Genomic DNA, 18731 nt, shown 5'->3' with positions numbered 1-18731 from the left:
CAATCTGAAAATAATCCAAAATAATAATAATTATTTGGTCACAAACTGTATCCATATTTTCTTGAAATTAGATTTTAAAAGGCAGATGTGGGGGTCTTGCGGATGCAATGTTCTGTTATCACCAGCATTTATTTTAATTGCCAGGTGAAACTCAGTGAGGCTGACATCATGAGACTGGTTGATTGCTATCAGATATTTGAATAAACACTTGACCTTCAGACAGTATGCTTGTAGGTGGGTGTCTAATTTAATACATCAATGTGAACTAAATCCTAATATTGCCTGTCTGAGCAATCTTTATTGCTATGTTGCCATGCTTATTGCTGTTGTGTCTTGTGTGAGAAAAATCGTGCCTTTTCAGCTGCAGCTTTGGAATAGTCTTCCGCTCCATATTACGTCCTCTCTCTATTGATGTTTTTAAATCAAAGGCCTATCCTCAGCCAGTCTTATCTCACTGGCCGATGATCCTAGAAGTGCAGCAAGTGCCTTGTGTTGCCTGGCTAATTGTACAGCACTTTGACGAAGGAGATGATTGTGGACTATAGGAGGTGGCAGAATGAGGAGCATGCACCCCAAACACATCAATGGATCCGAAGTGGAAAAGGTCAGCTGCCTCTGATTCCTCGTTGTGAACATCAGCAATGAACTCACCTGGTCTGCTCGCACCGACAAGGTGGTCAAAGCGGCTCGGAAACGCCTCTTCTTCTTGAGGAGACTGAAGAAGTTTGGCATGGACCCAGTCATCATCACTAACTTCTACATGATGCACTATAGAGAGCAGACTGACTGGCTGCATCACAGTGTGGTATGGGAGCTGCACAGACAGGGACCGCAAGGCCCTATGTATTGTGGTCAGATCTGCTGAGATCATTTTCGGCAGGAAGCTCCCACCCCTACAAAATGTGTATTAGAGGTTTAGTATACTGTACTGTATATTGTATTATTTTGTATATTTAGGAGGTTTATTATATTCTATCTATGTTAAATTGAATACTTATATGTTATGTTATGCCAGGTTGCTTTGTGTTGTCTTGTCCCAAGAATGTCAGTGCCCAGTCTGACCTTGTGTTGTTCTGTGCATCTGACAATAAAAGACTTGAATTTGAACTAATACTGGTGGTTTTTCAAATGTGCTAATACCTAAGACCCGACCTGAAACAGCTCACACAGATCATGAATGGTAGATGACTCATTAAGAAATGAGGTTGGAAAGTTGTTAAGGCCCATGAGTTCCCTGCAACATGTCACAACGCAGAGGACGGTGTTAACTTTGTCTTGACGCCATCAGGTGCCAAGGGACACAGATGAGTAAGCAGGTGTAGCATCAGGGATGCTGGGGAAAAAATAAAGACATTCTCATCATTCAAAGAGGGGATTTTGCTTTTTTGATTAAACAGCAACGTGTAGTTGATGTGTATAGTCCAAAAGTAACGTTTCATGCTACAGAAGGTCTTTGCGGAGATAAAATTATAAACAATATTATGAGCAATAAATGTTAGTGCTTTTATGGCCAGCTTTACTTATATAAGGACGTTTCATCCAATGCTTTTGCCAATAGCAAACCTGATAATTTTGAAAGACTGGATTGTGTGACTCCTGTTCATCTTTGACACTTTGACAATTTCCCTACAAGTCACCAGGGAAATTTGTATTCATCACCACACTGACCTGCAATGGAGGTACCTAAGTGACTACAGTAACTTATGGAACTGTTGCCTCTTATTCACGTTGCGTAGTAGAAAATGCTGAGTGTGTGTATGAGTGTGTGTGCATGTCTGTGTGCAGGAATGCATGCGAGGGATGGTTTTTCACTGTGTGTGTCTTCTCTTTCATGCATGCAAGGGAATGTATGAGTTTGTGTGCGTGTGTGTATGTGTGGTCATGTGCATAAGTGAGACACATACTTCCATGAGATTGCGTGAAGATAAACCTGTTCGACTTTTCCGCTGATACCGATTTTTTTCAGACATCGTGATGAGAAATGTCTCATGCATGCAACAGATACTAATTAAGGAAAGGATTTATGTACATGGCTTACAATTAGGTCAAAAACTACTAAGAACCCGTATAAACCTAACCCTAACCCTAACCCTAACCTAACCCTAACCTAACCCTAACCTAACCTAACCTAACCTAACCCTAACCTAACCTAACCTAACTCTAACCCTAACCTAACTCTAACCTAACCCTAACTCTAACCTAACCTAACCTAACCCTAACTCTAACCTAACCTAACCCTAACCCTAACTCTAACCTAACCTAACCTAACCCTAACTCTAACTCTAACCTAACCTAACCTAACCTAACCTAACCCTAACCTACTATCTAATTAAAAAGGGCCACCTACAACTTCCTGTAAATCCAAAACAGTTTGTCACCTAATGTATTACACATACTTGGTATTAAAATCAACCCGTTGGCCTGTTTAAATTTAGAATTTAGAAAATATCTTTACAATAATGCGCAGAATGATGTACATGATATTGTGGATACAGTCATCTTCATGGCCTGTGCATCGAAAGACTAAAGGAGAAAGTAGAAGATAAAGAATAAGTAATAAGGCTAGTTGTCACGGCCACAGCCATGCCCCCCTGATTTTGGTTTCGCCCTGCCCTAGTGTTTCCCTGTGTCTGTCGTTGTCTTCCCTTGTCTTGTTGAGTGGTTTCAGTTTTCGCTTGTGTTATCGTGTCCAACTGTGTCTTGTTTGGTTCTGTGTATTTAGGTTCCTGTTTTGTCTCCAGTCTTTGTCTTGTCCTTACCTTTGTTAGTGTGAGTTCCCTGTCTGTTCATGGAGAAATATACCCTTTGTTTGAAGCAATGCCTGGCTACTCTCCTGTGTTTGGGTCCTACCCCACCTCACACTGTAACACTGGTGCCATTTTGCAGAGAAACAGGAACTAAGTTTCTTAATTGCTTAAAGCAGCCTTATTTTGACTGACTTAACAGTGTGTTTAATATAAATTGATTTAAAGAAAGGGACATCCACCAATGTCAAAACATCCCTCTCATGTGTATGGTAAAACAATTTTAGATTTTATGTCAAATGACTGTGGTATTGTGTTATTGTCTCATGTTTGTGTGTCGATGATGGTTACGTTGGTATATTGGTTGTGCTGTTCAATAAACTTGACTTTGTAATTTACCCAACTCAGTTTAACGATTAATTCTCTTAAAAATTCCATAACAACTTATAACATCTCTGTTATTAATTCATTTGGGGTCAGATACATGATCATGACTTAGGGTTGTACAGCCAATAAAAATAGCCCTGCCATTCTAATGTCAAGAAACACTTTAAATGTCATTTTAGGATGAGGTGAGGTCATCCTGTGTCCTGCTTAGTTTCTTCTATTTGCTCTCAGTGGGTTACTTCCTGTTCTGCTCTGCCTCTTGGTCTATAGTGAATATGAGATGGCAAGTCTCCAGTGTGTCTAGTCTGAGTGTGTGCTCAAACTGTGGTTTCAGGTCTTGGGGACTCAAGCCATTCTCAAAGTGTTCTCTGATCTCCTCATAGAGTGACAGGCCGACGTCATCTGAAATACAAACATACATCAATAAAAACATATTTTCTGTTGTTGCTTTGAAATCTTGCCATTATAAACCCCCTGACAACATGAGTGCATTTCTAGAACATCTATTAATTTCTTCCAGGTATATGAATGATGTGCTTACCCATGATGCACTTCTCCCTAAGTGTCTTCAGAGTGACGGGCCATCCCCCAGCATCTCTCAGGTGACACTCCTCCTCCAAAACATCCCCACATCCATCCGCCGTCAGCGCCAAGACAGCACGGGCACTGTGAACAACACCCATCGCATCTTCCTCTTCCTCCTCTTCAAAGTCATCAGGATACTCCCCCTGCCCAGCTCCGTCAGGACTAACTGAAAACAGATCCCCACAATTTGACAATGTGAGTATTAGTGAGACAACGATATATCAGAAGGACCCAGTTTATGACGATTACAATGCACCAGAACAGCTTGTGCAAGTTCATGTTTCAGATCAGCTCTGACACATCAGCTCATCAGTCCTCATTAGACTCCAGCTGACTGAATCAGGTATGTGTCTGCAGGTGGAACAATGGACAGGGCCTAGGTTAACCCCCAGGAGCAGAGCTGGTTATCCAGTACTTGAAAGCCTAGATCCCAATCAGAGAACCGTCTCAATAGTTTTCCTCTTTTTACCATCAGATTCCATAGAGAGGTCTTCCTTGGGAGAGTTTCCGGGGATGCCCTGGCCCTGATCCCCGTCCCCCTCTACAGACGACACGCTCTGGTCCTCATCAAAGTCCGACGAGTAGTCAGATCTCCCCCCTTCGCTGCCGTCGTCCTCCGTGACTTCAGCCTTGCGGAAGCAGGGCTCCACTGGGATGCCAGTCCCTTCCTCCTCGTGCTCTTCTCTGTGCTGCTCAGGGCCCAGCGTGAGGGGAGCACAGGCTGCTGGGCTGTCCGCGGGCCCTCCTTCCCAGGCTTTGCTCCCGCTCTCCTCAACACTGAAGGTTGTGCCTGGGGAACCACAGTTCCCAATTGAGGGCTGTATGGATTCGGAATCCGCACCCATTCGGAACTCTGTCTCCCTCTCTCTGAGGAACTCTCTGAGATGCTCCTGGACGTAGGCGGTGCCCAGTATGGAAGCGGCGCTCGGTCTGCTCTCTGGAGCAGGGCACAGCATCCTCTGAATCAGGGAGGACACGTTGTCTGAGAACACGTCTGGCACAGGCCTGTACTGTCCTTTGATGATCTTGTAGAACAGACTCAGGAGATTAGAGGCCGTAAAAGGCGGACTGAGAGAGCAGAGCTCGAACAGTAAGCAGCCAAGAGCCCAGATGTCTGACTTGGAGCTGTATGGGACGTCCTGACACAACTCCGGGCTCAGGTAGCTGGGCGTGCCAACGCACGTACGAGCCATATCCACTGTGTTGGTCATTATCTTAGAGATCCCAAAGTCCCCCACCTTCACCACATTTCCCTTTGTTAGCAGCATGTTGGAGGTTTTAATGTCCCTGTGTAGTATTTTGGCCATGTGTATGTAGTCTACAGCCATGGCGACTTGTACAAACCAACCCATGATAATATTCTCTGTGAAATAGTTATCCGTGCTTCTCTCTTTGACTTTGTCATCCAATGTTCCACCATCGCAGTAGTCCATAACTATATAGATACAGTCATCCTTTGAGTTCAGAAAAGCCTCTTTGAACTTTACAATGTGGGGGTGCTTCAGTCTTCTGATGATTTCAGCTTCCTGTAGGATTGCTCCCTTTGTCCTTGTCTTGTGAGAGTCATCAGTTTTAATTCTCTTCACTGCATGCAGGTACTTGGATTCTACATGTTTCATTAGAAATACGTCAGCTGATCCCCCTCTGCCCAGACAAAGAATGCTCTCGTACATTTCCATATCAGATCAACTTTAAACTTCAAATTTAAGGTACCATTTTATAAAGAAATAATCGAACGGGTGTAAAACTGGATAAAGCCTTGGGTGCTAAATAATATAACGTCACCTGTCTGTGTTTGGTGCCATTCCCATAGTAACCCAGTTTGCCTCATCCCCTTTATAACTCGCATTTCTATTGGTCAAAACGTTAACAGTTAGAAAAGCTCCTGGGAAAACAATGTTTTATTTGAAAGTTACTATGTTAGTGCACATGCACCGGTGGACCTTTGTGGCGAGGACATAAGTTTTCTGGTCGAAAAGTACGATGACGGGTGCAGAATAGGAAACACGGCTTGTTGGCAAACGTAAAAAATGCAGTGGCGCGCTCTGCGCAGTTGTGGTGAGATGAGAAACCGAGTTTATAACAAGCCCAACTGACAAAACAGCACAACCTGAATAGCTTGTACCCTTTGCTTTGGTTTTAAACTTGTTCAAAATGCCACCAAAAGGGAAAGGTGGCAAGGGTGGCAAAGGTTAGGACTCTTGTCTATATTATTATTAGTTTTTAGGAATATCTAGCACACTGGAGCCAAAGTATCTCGCAGAATCGTCTGGTTCCCAATCTCAGGCTAACTACTAGCTACAGTACTGTAGCTAGCTACTCGGCTAGCAGAATGCTGCCAAGTTAGCTAGCAGTAGCACACATGATCAATGTAACCTACTGCCATATGTTGAATAAACAGTGACGATTACAGTTACTGTTGCCCAGGTGCTGGTGCCTCGGGAGGCGGGGAGACAGAAAAGAAGGAGAAGACCCCAAAAGGAGGTACTGCTGTGAAGGTAATTTGGTAATTTTAGCCAGCGTTACAGTCTTTTCATGTGATTGTGATGTGGATAGCTTGTAAACGAAGGCCAGCTCCTATCCAGCTATAGGCTATAGCTCCTGGATAACCAGTATAACAGCCAGTTCTTTGAAGCTACGTGTGTGTCACTGTCAGTAGTCAACAGAGGCATATACAGTAGAGCAGGAATGGTATAAGGAAAACGGTACAGGAGGTAGTTCTCCTGCAGCAGGGTTAGACATCCCTGATCATTGTTTGGTGTAGTGGTGTCCAACGTTGTTCCTGGAGAGTTATCTACTGTACCGGTAGGTTGTTGCTCAAACCCCAGTTGTAACTCAATTTAACACATCAACTAGGTAATTATTAGAATCAGATTAGTGTTGCAGTGAAAACCTACAGAATGTTTGCTTACAGTGACCGTGTTTAGAGACTTAGTATGAAGACTTACTATTCTGTTTCCAAGTTTCATAAATAGTTTTGACTTCATCAAATCCTTTTTATAAATGCATCCCCACATTAGAAAAGTGAGGGAATATCTGGTGCTTCCGGCTGCTTCCAATCTTAAAAATAAGAATGGATCATATCATGTATTATTGTGTTTCCCTGTTGTGTGGTGGTGTGTCTGTATTAGGTGCGACATATCTTATGTGAAAAACATGGCAAAAGTATGGAGGCAATGGAGAAACTGAAGGCAGGGATTCGATTCAGCGAGGTAGCATCCCAGTACAGCGAAGACAAAGCCAGACAAGGAGTAAGAATTCCAGCACTCGCATATCACACACATCCCGGTGTAGGACATAGATGTTTAGTCATTCTACTGTGCTACTGTACCCACGTGCACCCTGCTCTTCCTCTGCCACATGCGGATACAGTGTACGGTGTCCTTGGGTGTGTGAGAATGCACCGCACGTCCTTAGAAAATGAAAACACTGCGTCCAGATGTTCTGCTTACCTTCACCTCCTGGTGTGTCGGGTGTAAATATGCTGTACCCAAAATGTTCCACTAGATGGCGATACGCTCCCCTTTTTTTTTTGTATGAAACCATGTTGCATTGCGCTCATTTACAGATCATCTTGAAATAATCCGTGTTTTATTGTCTGATCGGCATTCAGACCATGTCGATCTTTGGTCAAAGATGGGTGTGTGTGACTGTTGTTCATGTTTATGACAGGGTGACCTGGGGTGGATGACAAGGGGATCAATGGTGGGGCCTTTCCAGGACGCGGCGTTCGCCCTGCCCATCAGCTCTATGGACAAACCTGTGTACACAGACCCTCCTGTCAAGACCAAATTTGGTTACCACATTATCATGGTAGAGGGCAAGAAGTGAGAACAGAAAGACTCCACATCAGGACACCTGGATTTGGGGAAGAGGGTTGGACTGAATCATTCATTTGGTGCGGGCAGAAAAATACTGCCGTTTTTCATTTTCTTCAAAACGTTTTGTGCAACGTGTGTTTTATTGGAACAGGAAGGCAGTGCTTTGGAAGGAAAACTTGTGCTTTCTGAATTCTGATGTACTATTTACATTTGGTTGGATCTATATAGACAATAAGCAATAAATGACACACAGTGTACATGTTCAGATTATTTCTTTATCAAGTAATGCACAGAGTCGTCGGATTGAAAGAAGGTACAATAGTTTAATGCTTGCCGGTAAGGAGACAAATCTGATTGCAATACAAAGTGGTCTGGTTCTCAAGTCTTCATGTAAGAGCATTTAAACATTGGTGAGAAGTCCCCTCTCCTGCATATCAGATGTCAAGGTGATCAATCCCAGAGGTAGAGCGTGCATGCTACAGAGTTCTCTGACCCTAGGCTTGACCAGATGGTTTACTTAATACAGATAGGGTTAAACACATTCATGGTACCTCCAGTACAATAATGGTCAGCTTAGGTCAGGGGGTTCTCTGCTGACAAGGAATGCTAAGCACCAGTATTTTCAGAATACAACATTACATTCTTAATTTCTCTGACAGTACATCACATTTGTTTGTCCTGTCTGCTTATCTAGAACACATTAATTAGTACATCTTCAATTTAGTAGCCTACCCTACATTAGGAGTAGCAGAGGGATGCATGACATACATTAACTAATATGCGCATATGAAGGATGCGCATCTTTCTGGCATTGTCTTATCATTTTAAGTGTACATTGTCGCCTTCAAGAGCGTTTTATAAAGCAGATCCACATCACTGAACACAAAAGCTTTCTGTACGGTAATATAAATACCGTACATCAATGCTTAAACCAAAATTACTACTTTAAATGTTTCATTTAGGACACTTGTAATTTGGTAAGCATTACAACATAATCCGGTATAATTGTATTGTAGAGCCCTGAACTGCAGACCCAGATTCTGCTAAATTAATACATAACTTAATTTGAAAAAAGCGGTCATTTGGTGAAAACGACCATGGCATCAATATGCGTGCATGAGTAACGAGGAAGTAGGAACCATGCCTCGATTGCTCATTGGCTGAAATACATAGAATGAGATGACGTTGTATTTCCGGGTTCCCCTACAAACCGGTCAGACGAGGTAACTTTCGGTCATTTCCCTTAACAAGACATTGGCTGATCTGTATTGGCGAACGTTACCTGAGGTAAGAATTTAACCCAGCCAGATAATCCATGTATCACTGGCACGTTAAAATAATCGTATTAATGTTGCTGTTATCCTTTAACAGATAAGTGGCTTTAATTGAATAGTATGCATGTGGTCTGTCAATGACGTCTTCTAACATCATCAAGGGTGCTGATAACGTTGCCTGTTAATACTGGTTAATTTGTGTGTTAGCTAAATATAATGGATCTCACCATGTTACTTCAATTCACTTCCACTCGGATATTTGGAGTCCAGCCAGAGCTATAGTGTATTTATTTTTTAGCAATCTACGTACTGTAGTAAACTCTAAGTGAAAGCAGGATGCTCCATGCTATTGACTCTTATTTGCTTTCACTTTGTCGTTTGACACATTTGATAACAAATAATAAATACTGACGCTTTTTTCCGATTTTCCACTTGTTTGTTTGCTAACAGTGTTCAGTAATAAATATTATGGTGATGAGGAACCGGCTCCTGCATAGGTCCAACCTCATGCATTTACCTCACTATTGTGCATCTCTTAACCTTTTTATATGTAATGGTGTCTATCCTAGAAACAGGTTTGAATTGATAGGATTATAAAAAGATCGATAATTGGATCAGTGCTGTTGGTTTTCACCCGGTTGGGCTATGTATAGCTGAGACTGGATGCCCCAGAGTGGCCTATCATATGGCCTGTTAGTGGGGTGAGCTGGGAGGCTGATGTCATTGGTTGACAGGCTCTATCCTCTTCAGTCCAAAGGGCTTGGACTGTTGGCCATTGGGGTGTGTCTCAATGTTGGTATGGCTATACCTTCCGGTTCTGTAACCTGTCCTTTAGTTTAGCATGACTGTTAGGTCCTACCTCACTGCTGCAGGGGGCAAGGACTCATTGAAGGATGCAGGCGAAGGAAGCGAGTCAACAGTGTTGTGGTGTACTCCCTATATATGACCAGGAAAGTGAACTTGGTCTGACGTAGAAGGTGTTGATGTTGGTGTTCGGCAAGAGAGGTGTGTATGTCACTGAGGAATCTGTTTCCTTCTAGTGTTTCTGTAGTTTAAATCCCCTTTGTTTGAACCTTTTCTGCTGCCTTCATTCTTCTTGATAACAGTGTGTTAAAGCAAACTCACATATGACCTTGTCTTCTCTGTATCTAGCTGTGATACTGTGGACATGTTAATGTTAGTAATAACTAGACCTAGCGTGGATCTCTGTTGACCTCCGATTGTTGTCTTTGAGTTATTGTGCCCGTGGAAATGTGTCGCTTCCTCATTACTGCGGCATGGATATCACATGATATTTTCAGCAGAACATCGAGTCAAAATACTGACGCACACAGTAACGAGCTCGCTCCACATGCTTGCTGTTTGTTTTGACTTGACCCTGCTTCATCTTATATGATTTCCTTCTCTCATCTTCCAGCATTGGGCCTAAGTCTCCTCCAGGTGGACGTTGTCTAGAGATCTTCATCCCAAAGTCAGCCCCCTTTTGAAGTCCCACAGCCCCTCGCTCCTTGCTGTGGCTAGCATGGACCTCCAGACTGACTCTCCCCTCCAGTCCCTTCTCCTACTTCCAGTGCACCTCCTCGTGTGGCTCTACTCGGTGATCTCGTTCCTGCCCTGGTACGTCCTATCAGGCGCAGCCCAGAGGAAGGCCAGGGTGTGCGCGGCCAAGGCCCGCTCCACCACGGGCTGTGCCCAGGGGCCGTACCGCACCGTGGATAGCTTCCAGACCCTGGTTAGGGAGGACTTCCCTGGGAAGGACACGCTGGATAAGCTGTTTGATAGGGCAGTGCAGCTGTTTGGTCAGGCGGACTGCCTGGGCATCCGAGAGGTCCTGAAGCACGAGAATGAGACTCAACCTAGTGGGAAGGTGTTCAAAAAGGTATGCAGGGAGATGATTTCTTTTTTTCGAAATGTATTCATTTCATACATATTTTCACCGTTTGATTTGATCTGTCGTATTGTTGAACAAAGTGGTCAGAAGTACACCCTGAACACAAACCACTCAGCTGTCCTTTGAGTGTTAGTGACACCTCTTCCTTTTCTGCCAGCTCATTCTTGGAGAGTACAGTTGGCTCTCCTACCAAGAAGTGGAATCCAGGGTGACTCATTTTGGCAGCGGGCTGGCAGCGTTAGGTCTGGAGCCCAGGAGCACCGTGGCCATCTTCTGTGAAACCCGAGCAGAGTGGATGATAGCCGCCCAGGCCTGCTTCAGACACAACTTCCCTTGTGAGTTCAAGTTCAAGTCTTTTATTGTCAGACGCACAGAACAACACAGGGTCAGACTGGGCACTGAAATTCTAGGGACAAGACAACGCAAAGCAAGCTGGCATAACATGACATACAAGTACACAGAACATAGATTACATCTATGATAAGCTAAAATATAGTAGACCTCCTAATATACAAATAATGTTCAATACAGTGTACGTCACCTCTAATACACATATTAATCTATACTAACCTTATAGACCTATACTAACCTAAGACAAGTACAATCATGCAATATTGCTGATAGTGCAACCAGTAGCTGAAAGTGACAGTGTGTAAAGTGGCTAGTGAGTAGTGCATCAATGCCCATATCAATGTCCATTCAGAAGCCTGATGGCCCTTGGAAAGAAACTGTTGTCCAGTCTGCATGTGCGAGACCGAATACTTTGGTATCACCTGCCAGAAGGCTTCTACAAAGGACATGTAGATGTCTTGTAGGGCTGGGAGTTCAGAGGGTCGATGGAAGGGAAACGACATTTGAACCACATGAACTTGAGCTGCTTATCTGAGGACCACATGATTGGCTAGGTAAACAGCAGCCTCCTCTTCTGGTTCTGTTTCCTGCAGTGGTTACGTTCTACGCCTCCCTGGGAGAGGAGGCAGTGGCGTTTGGCCTGAATGAGACCCGGGTCACTCACCTCATAACCAGTGTGGAACTGCTGGAGACTAAACTAAAGGTGAGATGGAACTTCCACATCACCTTAAATCGAGAAGAGCAGGAGCTTTATATATATATATATAGCTGACTCTTTAGATTTTTTTTATAGCATTGAAAAAAATGCTCCCATTAAATACATAAAACTATAAATACATTTATAATATATTGATAAATGAGTAGAAACTAGGAAGTGGAACCATGCCTCGATTACTCATTGGCTGAAAGATATGGACTGAGATGACGTAGTATTTCCGGGTGAAAAGTGTCGAGCAAGAGTGCTGCAGCACAAGCCTGCCGTCTCATCGTGTAGTGGAGCTGCTCGACAGCACCACGGCGCCGTGGTGACAGGTGCTTCCTGTACAGCTGGTGTTCTGGTGTGACGTGCGACCTCCCCCCCCCCCTCCCCCCCCCCCCTCCCCCAGGGCATGCTCCCTCAGATCCCCGGGCTGGAGCATGTGATCTGTGTGGACCAGGCGAAGCTCAGCGCGGAGGGCTACCCGCCTGGACTGGCCCTCCGCACCATGCACGCCGTGGAGCAGCTGGGGGCGCAGCCCGACAACCGTGAGTCCCCGAACGAGACCCCCCCCCCCCCCCCCTTACATGCAGTAAGCTCTCAGGAGCTCTGCGCGAAGCTTCTCTTCCTCCCCAGAGACATAGCTAATGAAGGCTGTCCGCCGATAGGTTGCCTGTGTTGCTGTGCCGGCTGATTTGATCGCGTGGCTGTTTGTGTTGCAGTGAACAGGGTGGTGGTGAGGCCCCAGCCCTCAGACCTGGCTGTGGTGATGTACACCAGCGGCTCCACCGGCCGGCCCAAAGGAGTCATGATCATCCACAGCAACCTGATCGCTGGCATGACAGGCCAGTGCGATCGAATACCTGGACTGGGGTGGGTAGCATCACGCTGAGCGTATTTGCTTATGAATCCAATCCATGGCCATCACAATCCTGGCTATTGTGCTATTTGTCTTGGCATTTGTTTGCTTCTGTTTTGCATTTGTTACGTCCCTCAGCTTGCTGTTCCCCGCCTCGAACAATCCCACAATCCCTCACTCTGTGTGTCGCCCCCCCCCCCCACACACACAGACCTAAAGACACCTACATCGCCTACCTGCCCCTGGCTCACGTGCTGGAGCTGACTGCAGAGATCTCGTGCGTGGCTTACGGATGTCGGATCGGGTACTCCTCCCCGCAGACCCTGTCTGACCAGGTAATGAACGCCAGCAGAGTGCGTCCGGGGGCGGAACCGACCCCTGCAGCCCTCCGGGCTGATTGGGTTAGCGTCATGTTTGTCTCTCTTGTGTCCCTCCTCAGTCCACCAAGATCAAGCGAGGCTGCAAGGGGGACAGCACTGTGCTCAGACCGACCCTGATGGCCGCTGTACCAGTAAGACCTCATCCCCCCTCTCTCTCTTTCTGTTACTTTGTGTCGCTTCTCTTCCTCTCACTGTATCTCTTCTCTTCCTCTCAATGTATCTCTCTTCCACTGTATCTTTCTCTCTGTATTTGCTCTCTGAACACCGCTACTTCGGTCGGTCAGTATGTCTGTTTGCTTGAAAACCAGGAAATCTTGGACCGCATTCACAAAGGTGTGATGAGCAAAGTCGAGGAGATGAGCTACGTTCAGAAGACTCTGTTCAAACTGGGCTACAACTACAAGCTGGAGCAGATGAAGAAAGGCTACGACGCGCCGCTCTGCAACGTGTAAGGACTTGCGCGACACCGAAACGCGGTAGATGCCCAATAAACAATGAATGCACGTTGATTACCGTGTGTGTTGACTGGGATGGTTGTGTGGCTCTCTCTCTCTCTCTGGCTGTTCTGCCCGCCCACGCGCCCAGGCTGCTGTTCCGTAAGGTGAAGAGCATTCTGGGAGGCCGGGTGAGGTTGATGCTGTCCGGCGGGGCTCCGCTCTCCTCCGCCACCCAGCTCTTCATGAACGCCTGCTTCTGCTGCCCCGTGGGCCAGGGCTACGGGCTCACCGAGACCTGCGGCGCCGGCACCATCACGCTGGGTAGGGGGAGGGGGAGATGGGGGGGCGGGGGGAGGAAGGGAGGGAGGTAGGGAGGGAGGGAGGGGGGAGATGGGGGGGGGGGGAGGGAGGGATGGAGGGATGCCGGGGGGGGGAGGGAGGGGGGAGGGGGGAGGGATGGAGGGATGCCGGGGGAGGGAGGTCATGAAGGGAGAAGGAGGTGGAAAGAGGATTCAAAAGCAACAACAGGCATCCTTTGTGTGGCTGCGAACCGTAGCAGTTTTTTTTTTGTGGGGGAGTTTAGGTTCTCATGTCAGGGTTCTGTCTCCGTTCGTACAGTGGAAGATTACACCACGGGACGGGTGGGGTCGCCGCTAAAATGCTGCGAGGTCCAACTCAGAGACTGGTTGGAAGGTATCGTTCGTTCACTCCAACACACAGACTCGCGATGCTCCTTGACGATTTAGGATGATTCATCGTTGATCAAGATGACCACGAAGATGTCCCAATCTGTCCTTCAATTACTGAGCCGTCCCCCCTGTCCCCCCTCCAGGAGGCTACACCACCCAGGACAAGCCCCACCCACGTGGGGAGATCCTGATTGGTGGTCACAACGTCACCATAGGTTACTATGGGAAGGAGTGTAACAACCAGGACTTCTTTGTGGACGACAGTGGACAGAGGTGGTTCTGCACTGGGGACGTGGGAGAGATCCACTCAGACGGCTGTCTGCAGATAGTGGGTACGTACCGCGCACAACCGCATTCACACTCGCATCACGTCGGCTCAGACCGAGCTCAGTCTTCTTTCCTTTGTACGGAAAGACACTATTTATACTTCAAACAAGACGTCGTTCCAAAGAGGGGCTTTAAGCTCTCCTTCCTGGTGAGTGTGTGATTTTTTGGGGTCGTGTCTTGTGTTGTGTCAGACCGTAAGAAGGACCTGGTGAAGCTGCAGGCTGGGGAATACGTGTCCCTTGGCAAAGTGGAGTCCTCTCTGAAGACGTGCCCGCTCGTCGACAACATCTGTGCCTTCGCCAACAGGTGAGGCTGACACCCTGCGAGTGACATCCCTGGACATCCCCGTGAACTATGCCATCATATCTCTAACCCTTCACCTCTCACCTCTGCCCCCCCTCCCCCTCCCCCACAGTGATCAGAACTATGTGATCAGCTTTGTGGTGCCTAACCAGAAGAGTCTGACGGACCTGGCCAGGCGGAGGGGTGTGGAGGGGAGCTGGGAGGAGCTCTGTACACACCCTGACATGGAGAGCGAAGTCCTGAAGGAGATTCGTCAGGTCGCCACTTCTAGTAAGAACAGCCACGATATCACTCATGTCACCAGGAACGATCAGCAGTTAGTGTATAATATAGTAGTATAATAGAGTAGCAACATTAGTATCTGGTTAAGGAATTTCTTTTTGAGGTGTAAATCTAAATGATACCATGGTTTCCCACAGAAAATGTGTTAGTGAAGGTGGTAGGGTGGGATTTACTGATGGACCGGGGGGGGAGGGATTCCGTTGGAATGAAAGGTAGAAAACTGGTGGAAACACGGCGAATATGGCTAATAAAAATACAAATTAAACAACGTAGTCAAGGCGGCAGGCGTGTGTTGTTAAGGCGGAACTATCCACTCATTTCCGCCGCTAGCAACTTTGTTGTGTTATTATAACTATTTGTTTTGCTGTTGTTGTGCTATTGCTGGTTCTACTTTTATTGCTGTTTTTTTACATCCATTATTCTTTTACTACATGGCTGTTACCTTGCCTTGTTATAAGAATTCCATTGCCGTGAATGACCTGTGTGGTACTGTGCATATGACAAATACATTGTACACTCCAATCCAAGTTGGCACAGGCCCTGCATTGACTCTTCACACCTTCCCTCTGCCCCCTCCTCCAGTCAAGCTGCAGAGGTTTGAGATTCCCGTGAAGGTCCACCTGAGTCCTGAGCCGTGGACCCCCGAGACAGGCCTGGTCACAGACGCCTTCAAGCTGAAGAGGAAGGAGCTGAAGAACCACTATCTCCACCACATAGAGAGAATGTACGGGGGGAAGTGAGGAGCAGGCCAGCCCAACGCATGACTCGCCATCATTTGTTTTGTGTGCACATGTACGCGTTTCAATCTTCACTGCACGCCTTGTATATTTAAATAGGATCACCGCCCGAACATGAAGGTCCCTCATTTGCTGGAGGCTTGAAACTTGGTCTGATCTAAGTTTAATTTGGAATGCTGCGAAGTATGATATGGATCTCTTAAAACCTTCCATGCGGAGATCCTAATCATTGTTGGTTTTGTAAACTTGTGTTTTTGTTCTCCTGGTATGAAGGGTATTTCGAGCTCTGTGCTGCCCTTCACTGTTTCTGTACAGTCTGCCCTTGCTAGTAGGTTGGAAGGGTGTTGTTGAAAATCACATATCCTTGGAGCCTGACAAGAGATGCAGTAATCCTCAACTTTCAGGGACGTAAAGTGGAACCTTCAACGTTCCATGGAAGTTTTAGAACACACACAGGCCATCCTCATGTAACTTATTGTATTTTAAAATATGATCTGCCTCTGCTTGGTTAATCCTCTCCCCTTTTCTTGCTGCCTGTCGTTGTCGTGCGTGGGTGGTGGCACAATACCAACTGAGCTGCAGGTGTGTGCTGCCCCCTGTTGGTAGAACAGGAGTGGGGATGTTACTGTGCCTTCCAACGCCACTCACTCACACTGCAGTACACACATGTAATCTGTGTGAAGTTTAGATAGGGTTAGACTGTTGAAAGGACTGAAGGATTTGAAGTAGGGTAGTATTTAAGAGGATTTAGCTGGTCCACTATCATGCTGGTAAACAAACAGACCTTCAGACCTTGAAAAAACAGGCAGGATGCATTGTCAACACTTTCCAGCCTATTTAGCACTACAACTGAAGAACCATATATCTGCATAAAGCCACACCACCAAATTGCACTATTTTGTTCTGGCCAGCCATGATATTATTGCTTATGTGTGTATTGTGTTTTGCTGTTTTTTGACTGTCAGATGACACATAAAATCCTAAATGACTCAGGAAGACTATATTTAATATATTTAATTGGCAATGAGTATCTGTATGGGATCTTTCTAGACTTATTTATGTGCATTTTTGTATCTAGACTATTTATGTGCATCTAAAATTGTTCCAGCACAAGAAAAGGCATACTACTACTTTGTATCCTACTGAAGCAGTTACAAGGATAACTGTGCTACTGTGAAACAGTCTGTCATCAGTTAGGTGTGCAATTTAGACCCCAAAGATTTTGTTTTTCCTTATTGTGAATTTTGTGAATGGGGTTAAGACAGGTATGTAAATGTATACCCTCAAAGTACAGTGTATATTCTTCACTGAGCATTTCCTGTTTTCCATAATTTGTCAAAGGGTTACATTATGATGAATAAATGTTGTTGTTTTTTTTATTATACCTCTTTGTATTTTTTTTATTTATAAAATAAAATAGGCACACAGTATACTTTACATATTACAACTTGAAGCTTTTCACTAAAATGGGATATGGATACATACAGAAAAGAGAGAAAAGAGAAACGGTGGCCACAGGTTATTTCAGCTGTTCCAGTCTTGGAAACGGAAGCAGTCACTTGCGATCTTCCAAACAGGTTGATCGCTGTTGGGTGAAGCTTGTGCCGTCAGGAGAAAGTTCTGGTTAAAGTATCTCTGCTTGTTCCCATCAAACTTCACCATTCCTACAGTGACCACAAGCAGCGTAGTCTGCCCTTGGGTTGCTTGTTCTGTGAAAGACAAGAAGAAGAAGAAACTGCATTACAACTACATGCAAAAGGCTTCCAAATATGGTATGGTTGGATGTGTATAGCCCACTAGTCAGTAAACTCAGCCTTACCATGTACTGGCTGACAGTCCAGCGTGTGCACCTGGAACTCGCTGGATGGAAGTGACTCAAAGAATTCTCCAAGAGCGTTGTGGCCTGACACTGCGTTTCCATTCCACACCAGAGTTGCTTTGTCCAGATACAGACGAGTCAGGTTCTATATCAAATGCATACAGCACAGTGGTCATACACCTTGGAGCAAATCGTTAAACAGGACAAGGAGAAGGTAGCAGAATAATTGTCAGGATGCTGTCACTTACCCGCCTCTTCTTGTCCATGCAGTCATAATAAATGTTGACAAATTCCTCTGAGTACCTGCATGACTGGTCAACATGGGTCCTGAAGTCCTAGAATGGAGATTTGAGGCAGGGGTTTAGCCTTACTGGACTGTTCTTTGTCTACTTCTGAACTCAACCATACATGTCCTGGAATAGGCAGGAATGGCCAATGTGTATATTTTTCCAAAGTTAACTCAAGAGTCTTATATCTGAATTAAATAGTTTTGTCAAAGACTAGGCCCCGGTAGTTGTTTGGCAGTAACGGCAGGCCATTGATTGATAAGTGATAGTGGCTATTGGCAGAAAAGGTTGATAAAGCCCTGTGTGGGTCGCAAATTATAGTAGCGGGATTATCATAAATTGGTCGGGTTGATAAGGCAGGGGGAAGACCGTGTAGACAACAGCAGTTGGCTACATTGAATGCTAGGAATATCAGCTATTTCTAACGTACTATCTCAACATGAGAACTGGCTTCTAGCGCATGTAGAAAACACAGCTTAGCTCTCTAGCAACCCACAGATAAGTTTCTGGTTAACTAGCCTAGCTAGCTAGCTGCCAAGCTAACATGGCTAGCTCTAACGTATATACTCGAAACGGGAGATTTAAACTAGCAAACTTACAACTGTTGCCGCCATGTCTGTGTGGGTTTTAGAATGCTGTCCCCTCGTAACTAAGAAATATATGTTTATTTGTGTATAGGTTGTTTTATAAGAAACGATGGGGTTGGTTCTGTGCCCATCTAGAGTGGAAATGTTTCGCTTGTGGTCGTAGAAAAAAAATCTCGAATGATTTTCTGGAATATACTTTCATCAAAATAAAGGTTCTATGACAGCGCAGGGTGCAAGTCAGCAAATTAACAATCGCGCTAACGCTTTTATTCTG

General features: G+C 45.5%; 4 protein-coding genes across 6 annotated transcripts; 2 read left to right on the top strand and 2 right to left on the bottom strand.

Moving 5' to 3' along the window:
- Positions 1–3188: 3188 nt before the first annotated feature.
- Positions 3189–5511, bottom strand: nek12 (NIMA-related kinase 12). The gene is made up of 3 exons (XM_084695677.1): positions 4186–5511; positions 3673–3882; positions 3189–3533 (listed from the first exon to the last, which is right to left on the bottom strand). The coding sequence occupies exons 1-3, from the start codon at positions 5393–5395 to the stop codon at positions 3367–3369; spliced, it is 1587 nt and encodes a 528-aa protein (XP_084551803.1). The 5' UTR covers positions 5396–5511; the 3' UTR covers positions 3189–3366.
- A 96-nt stretch (positions 5512–5607) lies between these two features.
- pin4 (protein (peptidylprolyl cis/trans isomerase) NIMA-interacting, 4 (parvulin)) lies at positions 5608–7794 on the top strand. 2 transcript variants are annotated; one of them, XM_084695696.1, is made up of 4 exons: positions 5608–5774; positions 6144–6214; positions 6848–6967; positions 7389–7794. In XM_084695696.1, exons 1-4 carry the CDS (start codon positions 5747–5749, stop codon positions 7545–7547), a joined length of 378 nt encoding a protein of 125 aa, XP_084551822.1. In that variant the 5' UTR covers positions 5608–5746; the 3' UTR covers positions 7548–7794. The 2 variants fall into 2 exon arrangements, with proteins under 2 accessions (XP_084551822.1, XP_084551814.1); XM_084695688.1 differs by having other exon boundaries at positions 5773–5907.
- Positions 7795–8721: 927 nt separating this feature from the next.
- On the top strand, positions 8722–17148 carry acsl4a (acyl-CoA synthetase long chain family member 4a). 2 transcript variants are annotated; one of them, XM_084695624.1, is made up of 15 exons: positions 8722–8824; positions 10229–10690; positions 10860–11037; positions 11647–11756; positions 12160–12298; positions 12473–12623; positions 12821–12944; positions 13049–13120; positions 13298–13437; positions 13575–13747; positions 14045–14119; positions 14259–14447; positions 14634–14748; positions 14858–15015; positions 15610–17148. In XM_084695624.1, the coding sequence occupies exons 2-15, from the start codon at positions 10334–10336 to the stop codon at positions 15765–15767; spliced, it is 2139 nt and encodes a 712-aa protein (XP_084551750.1). In that variant the 5' UTR covers positions 8722–8824; positions 10229–10333; the 3' UTR covers positions 15768–17148. The 2 variants fall into 2 exon arrangements, with proteins under 2 accessions (XP_084551750.1, XP_084551757.1); XM_084695631.1 differs by lacking the exon at positions 8722–8824 and adding an exon at positions 9698–9816.
- A 113-nt stretch (positions 17149–17261) lies between these two features.
- Positions 17262–18633, bottom strand: nxt2 (nuclear transport factor 2-like export factor 2). Its single transcript, XM_084695666.1, has 4 exons — positions 18470–18633; positions 17832–17918; positions 17584–17728; positions 17262–17473 (listed from the first exon to the last, which is right to left on the bottom strand). The coding sequence occupies exons 1-4, from the start codon at positions 18482–18484 to the stop codon at positions 17289–17291; spliced, it is 432 nt and encodes a 143-aa protein (XP_084551792.1). The 5' UTR covers positions 18485–18633; the 3' UTR covers positions 17262–17288.
- Positions 18634–18731: the final 98 nt, after the last annotated feature.

This window comes from Hypomesus nipponensis, chromosome 1 (assembly GCF_054491055.1).
Source record: "Hypomesus nipponensis isolate SF chromosome 1, ASM5449105v1, whole genome shotgun sequence".
Lineage (NCBI taxonomy): Eukaryota > Metazoa > Chordata > Actinopteri > Osmeriformes > Osmeridae > Hypomesus > Hypomesus nipponensis.
Note: the sequence above shows the minus strand (reverse complement) of the source record. Positions and strands in the feature narration are given on the sequence as shown.

Excerpts from the sequence above, each read along its gene's own strand:
- pin4 (XM_084695688.1), top strand. The coding sequence starts at position 5,871 with ATGCCACCAAAAGGGAAAGGTGGCAAGGGTGGCAAAG. Across the intron at positions 6,215-6,847 it reads AAGGAGGTACTGCTGTGAAG|GTGCGACATATCTTATGTGA; the intron begins GTAATTTGGTAA and ends TGTCTGTATTAG. Across the intron at positions 6,968-7,388 it reads AAGACAAAGCCAGACAAGGA|GGTGACCTGGGGTGGATGAC; the intron begins GTAAGAATTCCA and ends TGTTTATGACAG.
- nxt2 (XM_084695666.1), bottom strand. Across the intron at positions 17,729-17,831 it reads GCATGGACAAGAAGAGGCGG|AACCTGACTCGTCTGTATCT; the intron begins GTAAGTGACAGC and ends CATTTGATATAG. Across the intron at positions 17,474-17,583 it reads GGACTGTCAGCCAGTACATG|AACAAGCAACCCAAGGGCAG; the intron begins GTAAGGCTGAGT and ends TGTCTTTCACAG.
- nek12 (XM_084695677.1), bottom strand. The coding sequence starts at position 5,395 with ATGGAAATGTACGAGAGCATTCTTTGTCTGGGCAGAGGGGGATCAGCT. Across the intron at positions 3,883-4,185 it reads CCTCTCTATGGAATCTGATG|TTAGTCCTGACGGAGCTGGG; the intron begins GTAAAAAGAGGA and ends ATCTGTTTTCAG. Across the intron at positions 3,534-3,672 it reads TAGGGAGAAGTGCATCATGG|ATGACGTCGGCCTGTCACTC; the intron begins GTAAGCACATCA and ends TTTGTATTTCAG.
- acsl4a (XM_084695624.1), top strand. The coding sequence starts at position 10,334 with ATGGACCTCCAGACTGACTCTCCCCTCCAGTCCCTTCTCCTACTTCCA. Across the intron at positions 10,691-10,859 it reads GTGGGAAGGTGTTCAAAAAG|CTCATTCTTGGAGAGTACAG; the intron begins GTATGCAGGGAG and ends CTTTTCTGCCAG. Across the intron at positions 12,299-12,472 it reads GGGGGCGCAGCCCGACAACC|TGAACAGGGTGGTGGTGAGG; the intron begins GTGAGTCCCCGA and ends TTTGTGTTGCAG.